Source organism: Amblyomma mixtum, chromosome 4, assembly GCF_055824585.1.
Source record: "Amblyomma mixtum isolate Tamu chromosome 4, ASM5582458v1, whole genome shotgun sequence".
In the NCBI taxonomy this organism is placed as follows: domain Eukaryota; kingdom Metazoa; phylum Arthropoda; class Arachnida; order Ixodida; family Ixodidae; genus Amblyomma; species Amblyomma mixtum.
Genome location: NC_143015.1, coordinates 154,075,865 through 154,084,410, shown reverse-complemented (window position 1 = coordinate 154,084,410; position 8,546 = coordinate 154,075,865). Strand labels below are relative to the sequence as shown.

The 8,546-nt window shown below is 48.3% G+C and overlaps 1 protein-coding gene across 3 annotated transcripts; it reads left to right on the top strand.

Moving 5' to 3' along the window:
• Positions 1-250: 250 nt before the first annotated feature.
• LOC149348851 (uncharacterized) lies at positions 251-4,207 on the top strand. Of its 3 annotated transcripts, none has more exons than XM_089585929.1 (3): positions 329-1,811; positions 3,013-3,413; positions 4,042-4,207. In XM_089585929.1, exons 1-2 carry the CDS (start codon positions 1,800-1,802, stop codon positions 3,385-3,387), a joined length of 387 nt encoding a protein of 128 aa, XP_089442055.1. In that variant the 5' UTR covers positions 329-1,799; the 3' UTR covers positions 3,388-3,413; positions 4,042-4,207. The 3 variants fall into 3 exon arrangements, 2 of the variants coding, with proteins under 2 accessions (XP_089442055.1, XP_089442056.1); XM_089585930.1 differs by lacking the exon at positions 329-1,811 and adding an exon at positions 2,711-2,918 and having other exon boundaries at positions 4,042-4,206; XR_016292303.1 differs by lacking the exons at positions 329-1,811; positions 4,042-4,207 and adding an exon at positions 251-320 and having other exon boundaries at positions 3,013-3,150.
• Positions 4,208-8,546: the final 4,339 nt, after the last annotated feature.

Sequence of the window (8,546 nt, the reverse complement as noted above, 5' to 3'; positions counted from 1 at the left end):
ACTCGCAAGCGAGCAGTCCTAACATCGCGGACTTTTTCTTATCTTTGCCCGCGGCAGTCAAGATCTGGAACAGGCGACTACCGGCCGGACTTTCTCCCATAGCGAACTCTACCGGAGAGGATGTTCCTCGACAATATCTCTCCTTTACATCCGCTATAGGGGCAAAAAGAAGACATTCTCCACTCTTCCTCACGTTCCTGCATCTTTATTTCTTTTTTTCCTCCTTCCAGGTAGTGAGAGGTACGCAGCGTGCTTCCTCGGTGATTGCGGAGCCCGCATGTTGTGTCGCTAATACGGTGCACCACAGTGGAAGTTGCGAGGTGAGTCTATCATCGTGAAAGCTCGCCAGGCTTGATTTGAGTGCGAAAGAAAACAACTTTAAACTTGGGATAAGACAGTTTCAATGCGCTGAACATGCAGAAATGTTAGCCAGCCACAGCTCTGAAGTACGTGCATAATTTGCGCGCAATTAAAAATTCGTAGACTCATAACAAACAACTGATTTCAAAGCAGAATTAGTTGGCTTGTCAGACCCTCTGAGAAATTTCAATATTTCGACGACGATATTCTATATAGACTATGAGCGCCCACGTCGATATTTCGTACATATGAACGTAATGGAGTGATAACAGCCCGAAGGTAAGGGTTCAGAGCATAGCAGCGGGGACAGCCGGAGCTAATTCAGTTAAGGCGCAAGGCGAAAAGGCTCGTTCGTGTACGGAGGCTGGGCTTGTGTTAGAAAAAACGCTTAGTGGCGGTACACGTCAACGCACAGGCATTCTCTGCGGCATGCCTCACAGTGCCCAGGAGGGGTTGATTGTAATTGACGAAACTATAGTGACCCGCCGCGGTGGCTCAGTGGTTACGGCGGTCGGCCGCTGACCCGAAAGACGTTGGTTCGATCCCAGCCGCGGCGGCAGACTTTCGATGGAGGCGAAATTCTAGAGGCCCGTGTACTGTGCGATGTCAGTGCACGTTAAAGAACCCCAGGTGGTCGAAATTTTCGGAGCTCTTCACTACGGCGTCCCTCATGCCTGAGTCGCTTTGTGACGTTGAACCACAATAATCCAAGCGAAACCGAAACTATAACAACTATACTATCGCCGTTCTCTCGGCAACACTAGAGATTTAGTTAATGTACAAGAGGTGAGAGATAAAATGAAACGCTTGAAGGAGTCAAACACACGTTCAAAAGAATGACGAAGTCCCTCAGCATGCGCTTTGCTGCAGTGGTTGGCTGAAACCGCCTCAAGCCTACCGCTTTCGAGCCAGGCCCAAAAACGCCCGAAAAAAACGCTGCACGGAAATTTTCGCCCGTTGTACAGAGCGAGCCCAGTAGGCGCACCGCCGACCGACATCGGCGCGTTCGCCTCCGTTTCAACGCACAGGAGGCTCGAGAATGTTTCAGGAAACGGCGTTTCTCGTACGCGCACGTGAGAGCGCGGTATCCCCCCGTCAGGGGTCGCGGCGGGTATAACGACGTGATCGCGATCTCCGAAGTCGATAGCGCGATACACGTCTGCCACAGGCCGAGCCTTTCGCACACGTTTTTGGCGGTCGCAGCACGGCGCGACGTGTTCGTGATCTTGGCATCCCTAGACCGCGGGTAGCAAAAAATAAATAAAAGCGAGGGGGGAAAGGAAAGGGGGTGATCACAAGGACGGAGTCAATTTTTGGTCCCACCCGAAATATAAAAGGTTCGCGGCCCGACGACTTACGCTACACACGCCGTACGCACCTCGCTCATTTCAACGAGTTTCGTCCGAGTCGAACGTGGTCGTAGTCTTGTCCCTGGAACCATGAACGCTCTGGTAAGTGACTGTGCGGCAGCATTTGTACGCACAGTGCGAGCGAGATACTCTCCTTGACGAACGAGACGTGTTCCTAGGTTCTAGTTTGAGTAACTGATTCAATTGTTATTCTTTAGATGCGACAAGAGCACGACGGCTATGACAGATATCGTCGTTGAAGGTTGAGGATTAACTGCCTAGATTGGCTAGATACCTAAGGCATCAAGACTGCCAGCACCAAGGTCCCCGTTAAGCTAGCTACCGATGACGTTAAGACTGCAAGAATCGAGGGCCTCGCTAAGCTATACCTACCTATACTGCCTGAACCGAGGCCTTCGTTAAGCTAGCTGCCTATATGACAACAAGACTGCCAGAACCATGCCCTCGATAAGCTAGCTCCCTATGGCATCAAGAATACCAGAACCGAGGCACTCGCTAAGCTGGTAAAGCACCGGCCACGAAATTCTGTGTTCGTGGGTTCGGATCCCACCGGCGGAATGTGGTTGTTTATTCTTCTGCTTTCTTATCGGTTATATTTAAGCGTTAAAATAATCCCGACATTAATCTCCCATTGATCAATAACACAAATTAAAAACGTACCCAGTGCTGCTTTGTTTCGGTGAATTCCTTCATGTATGCCTGGCTTGTTTGACGCACGAACGCGCGTCGGCACCAGCCATCTTCCGTCTTGATGTCATCTTCCATCTAAATGTGGCCGCCGCGGTGGGGAAGTAGGGCTGAGTCTGTGTGTATTATTGCTGGTTGGAAGGAGATGAACGGTCTACTATCGGGGACAGGAGTGAACGGGGCTCGCCGGCGCTGGCTCAGTTGAAATGCTGCGTCACCAATTCAGCGGTCCGAGAAAGGTGCGTCCATTTCACGCCAAGGGGTGTTCGTCTAGAAGCGCCCGCTCTTTGCACAATCGGCGCGAGAAGCAGGCCACACAAGGAGTTAAGCTGCATGCTGCCACTTTGATAAGAGGGCGCAAGCTACATTTCCTATTAGATTTTACCAGCTGCTCTCTGCGGTGGGCTGCCGAAGTGTTGCTTCACGCATCAAGACGTAGGATTGGAACACTGTTCCCGGGACAATCGCGGACGACCACTCTTTCTAGCAGGAATGGACATGGTGATAAAAAAAAATCTAAGCAGAATCTAATAGCACGCCTGTAGAATGAAAGCGAATGCGAAGACCCCATCCTGACCGCTCCCTTTCCCTGCAGGTCACCGTCACCTTCGCCGCTCTCGCTGTCACCGCCGTGGCAGGAGGACTGGTCGGCTTGGGCTACGGCGGAGGCTACGGCGGCGGCTACGGAGGAGGCTACGGCGGTGGCCTCGGCTACGGCGGCCTCGGAGGTGTCGGCCTCGGAAGTAGCGTCGTCCTCCTGAACGGTGGACTCGGCGGCTACGGCAAGGTGGTGGCCGGTCCCGCATTCCTCGTCAAGACCGTGCACCACGTGAACAAGATCAGCGGGGGCGGAGCCGTGCTCGCACACAGCGGACTCGGAGGCGGCTACGGGCTTGGCTACGGACTCGGCGGACTCGGTGGAGGATACGGGGGCGGCCACGGGCTCTACTACTACGCTCACAAGGGCTAATCGCTGTCTCGGCAGAGCTTGAAAAGGTGACGCTGCATGGCGCGACCCACAGTACTAGAAGTCGAACCGTACGTAGTACACGTCATTACACACAGTGTATTTTCTCTGTATTTTGGGCTTCCTAAGGCTATGAATTTATAAGAAAGCGCCTTGCTTGGCATTTTAGCCCGGTACTAGGCTTAGTAAACACAAGTATCTGGGCCATAACGGACGGGTGCTGGAACGACATGTTAAGATCGTAGAGCCTCGAATCTCGCTCTAAGTCGCCGCAAATGCTGCTATATAACTTACGCTCGTCAGGTATAAAGTGTTTTGGCCAGGTGAGCTCAGAGCTTATGGAGGCTTAGGTTATTAGATAGGAAAACAAGAGCCAAAGACACTCGCCGTATAATTAGACCACCCAGGGCTCTCATTCCTATAGCCTGTGCCCTTCTTGGCCTGCGAAATTGCATCACAGAATGTGCCTTCAGCCAGCTAGCATGTGAGACATGTGGAAGCTAATATGTGTAAGCGAACAGAAAATCTGTAGTGCACTTCTGGACGCATACGTACGTAATGGCGACAAGCTCAAAGTTTGCTCTCTACGACACCCCATTTTGTTGTTGCATATGCCGGCTTTCAAAAACTCGAACGTTTCTGTACTCTCTCTTGCAGTACGACACCACAACAGTCACTGAAGACAATATGGAGTGATGCCAGCCAGGTCAGCGATCTCCCGCATACAAAAGAAAAACCAAGTCATTTTTCCCCCTCAAGGAGCAACTCTGCCCTGTATATAATACGTTTTTAAGCATGTAAATAAAGCATTTTCTCAAAAAGTGCTTCGTCTCCGTGACTCAACGTGACGGGGTAAAAAAAAAAGGATCACATGCCACAAAACGTACAACATTCCACTTCTTTTCATTTACTCCTTCATTACACCAACATTTTAAATGCCAACGCAAAAAAAAAAAACACTTGGCATGTTTTACCAACAGCCTATACAGGGTGTTTCACCTAAGACTTTCTGCAATTTTTAACAATAAGCTATTTGAATTAGATGCGCGCTTTTTCTGGCATAGCATTGTGAGTGGTGTAGTACATCATAATGCAGCTAAGACGTGCTAACTAGCAGACTTGTTAACCAATATTTAATAGTTAACTTTTAAACTATTACCGTTGGGCTCCTTAATTATTGAGAGGCATGTAGCCCACCGTAAGTAATGTCCATATCCGTTTTTAGAATTTCGAGAACGCGATTATCCTCGGCGCTGTGGCCCAACAAATTTTGGCTATTTCGACGAGTTAGGTTCACTGGAGAGGTTGCTTTGCCTGCAAGCTTCTCAAACCGCATGTATTTTGGCGCGATGTAGGCGAAATTTGTTGGGCCACAGCGCCGAGGATAATCGCGTTCTCGAAATTCTAAAAACGGATATGGACATTACTTACGGTGGGCTTCATGCCTCTCAATAATTAAGGAGCCCAACTGTAATAGTTTAAAAGTTAACTATTAAATATTGGTTAACAAGCCTGCTAGTTAGCACGTCTTAGTTGAATTATGATGTACTACACCACTGACAATGCTATGCCAGAAAAAGCGCGCATCTAATTCAAATAGCTTATTTTTAAAAATTGCAGAAAGTCTTAGGTGAAACACCCTGTATAGATTTGTATTCTTGAATATTGTGGGATTCTAAAAAAGCGACGTTGTTGCAGTTTAAACCTGCTCAGCTGGCACCACCATAATTGTTGGTGCTTTGCCACGTAGCATTACTGTATATGCGGAAGCTAGCTTTACGAAATAATACCGCCACACTAGAGCAGCACTTTGTTTTGGCTCTGAAGCTGACTGTTACGTCCGAGCTCACTTTAAGGCGAAAGCTTTTAATGGCTCATACTGTCGTCCGTTAGCAGAGTTAGCAGGGGGTGTCGCACCTTTGGCAGCGTTTAACTCGTGTTAACTCGGGAACTAAAAAAAGATAGGAGAAAACGAATGGTTGCTTCCGATAGAGGAGGAAAAAATGAACGCAGAAGCCAAGTTTGATGACAGTGCATTAATTAGTTCGTTAACTATAGGCAAAAATGTCGAAACTGCATCGAAATAACGCGGACGTCGATATAGCCACGGGAACGGTGTGACGTCACTTCTACCGGAAGTCGTCACGGCATAGTGTCCTCGGCTTTCGCCTCTCAACACTTTAGTTGCCAAAGTGTCCTAGCAATTTTTAAGGTTAGCACTTTCCAAGTGTTGCACTACACCGCTGCGGTGTCTCGATTCACAATCTTTGAACTATCTGACTTGCAAGTTTTTCGTTTCGTCAGCATACCCTACGGGGCCGGAAAGTCGGCGCAAATAATTTCATTCCTTGAACTCTGTACATGGGTGGTCTTCCGACAGACGGAGCAAAGAAGCCTAGGAAGTCTTAAGGATTAGCAGGAGACCAGGAAATGTCTAACATAAAGCAAGGCTGGCGTGCTTACGCAGGAAGCTAGAGTTGTTTATGAAGCGCCCGGTTCAATGAATAAGTATTATAATTCCGTTGTAGGCGTTACACATTTCCTGTCGAGTCCCAACCAGGAAGGAGATTTTACCGAAATGTTTACCTTCCAGCACCGGGAAGCGCGTTAAGCGTAGAACCAGCCAACGGTGAACACGCGCGAGACAGAAAAAACATTGCGCAACAATTAGGTAACGCGGATTTTTTGTTATTCTAGATTTATAAACTACGTCATGAGCGTTTCTTGATTAAATGGCGGCCGCAAGCCCGACACAGAGTTAGCTCGGCCACATCCGCATTAGCAAACATTTGCTCGATGTTCACACCAGTTGGATCCGTAGTGCCATGTGTGCGTGCGTGTGCTAAGGGGGGGGGGGGGGGGGAGATGGGGGGTGGGTGTCAAATTCGCAAATAACCCCCAGCGTGCAGCGAATATTCAAAGCCAAGAACAGTAAAAACAGCATGATCCAGGTCAGATCTTAAATGTGATGCGAATGCTCTTAAGGCTGTGCGGTTGTTCTTGTCAAACGAGAAACAGCAGTACCAACTGCAGGGCATCAGCCAAGACACCGACGGCGACGTTCTAACGCTTAAAATAACCTATACTTTTGCATACGCAACAATTCTGCACAAAAACATTTTTTTTTTGAGCGAGAAACCGTTTACGAACGCGATTTTTTCGTATAATGTAAGATTTCACTATGGCAATCGATATATCCGCAGATCAACCTACGGCACTCTTGATTCTTTCTTTCTATTAATTAACGTTTTTGCTATCATCAAAAGCGTTGCGCTTTGGTTTTCTATGGCAGTCTTAACTGTTCGATGGGATCGATGGAAACACTCTAAAAGAATGATTTTGCTACATAGCAGAAGAACGGACCATTAACTTCAATATTTCGATAAGAGTATCTTACAATTTTTAAATTTTCAAACTTTTTGCCTGAGAATGTTGAACATGGAAAGTGAAAGTCCGAGCAGTAAGTACCCCCTTAAATTACGACCAGTGCTAGCGCACACGAATGAAGCAGAACTGTGCAAGAGGTTAGAATGTTCGTCCGTATGTGCTTGAGAGCGGATACAACGCAGCTAATAAGGCCAGAAAATTAGCCCGCATAACTTGTCATTAAACTAAAGACCTAATTCCGAGGCATTCCCTTCTCCTCTGCCTAAGTACAAAGGCAGGCAACGAGGCTCCAAGTCCGCTACAATGAACGCAACTACGACGTTACAGCACACGCTGCGGGCATGCTTTAACGATGGCTATAAAGAAGCCAGAGAGCCGAGATAGAGGGAAACCCCAGCATCGGAGACATCAGCGCTTCTCGGAAGACGGCCCTTCCGCGTCTGGAAACGGCGTCCATTTCCCCGCCATAAGGTGAAGGGATGCTATAGCGTCGAGCCGTCGGTGGACGCCATTCCGTGGGCCCCGTATATCCACGCACAGACCATATCGCCTCCGGTTTTTTTACCCCTCTCGGAAGCTATTAAACCAGGAAGCTGTTGTGGAAAACGGCACCCAGATGAAAAGAAAAAATAAAGAAAAGCGAGTCAAAGAATAAAAATTCAGCGCCCGCGTCGGCGATCTCATAAATGAAGGGGGTCGAGATGAGGATACGTAGAAAAGGCTGTGTGATCTTTATGACGGCTGTGGAGATAAGGGGGCAATGGAGAAGGGGCGAGAAAAGTATTATTGCCAAACTCCGGGCCGGGCTCAGTGGTGTTGCGGCGAAAGCACCGCCCGAACGAGAGAGAAAGGAGGAGGGGGGGGGGATGGGTGCTCTTCACCGCGAGCACGTTTAGTCATAACGAGTCCAGAGTCAGCAGCTGAATATTACGTGGAAGGAGAGCTGAGCGCGTAAGCTGTTGAGCACATTCATTTAGCCGACGAGCTAGCTCGCTAACCTGGCAGACATTAGGAGCACAAGACGCGGAGGTGCATGCTTTCCCTTGGGTGCGGAGCTACGGTTCACTTCAAGCAAATCAACTCTCATATATGCAAGGAAAAAATGCTCAACCGTAGAGAGCTGTGGGAGCCGAAGACGGGCTTTCGAGACCTGCAGCAAGAGACTGCGATCCTAGCAGCACCACGATTAAAATGAATAAGAGGGGGGGGGGGGGGGGGGGGGGGCAGTAGTATGCGGAGGCACGGAGTGTGATTAAATTTACTGAATTTTATTTGGAAACTCGAACGTTGCAAGGAAGACTGGAGAAGATGAATAAACACCGCTCGAATCGTCATGGCCGCCTCGTACAAGACAGAGGAAAGAAGCCGAAGTGTAGAAAAAGAAGAAAAAAACTTTGAGATCACTGCAGCGAACCGCATTGGAGCAATGCGAAAGCCAAACGTCCACATACTATTTGGACTTCGATGGCTATTTTGACCTCTAAGTGTATTTTTTTCGCGTTTTTTCGCGTTTAATTAATTGAGTAATTACCCCTCATCAACCGAATTTTTCCCACGGCAACATTTTTTTTTACACTGTATCTGTCGCAATCACACTTTCACACATTTGTCTTAAGAGAACGACGTAATCGTGCAGACAAAATTTGCGGACACTTTTGCTGACGCGACAGATACATATAATGTTTTCGCATTAATAATACGCAGGAACCACTTATCCGCACAGGCACAAAAATAACACCTAAAATCTAAGGCTAGACATATTCGCAGTAGTGGAA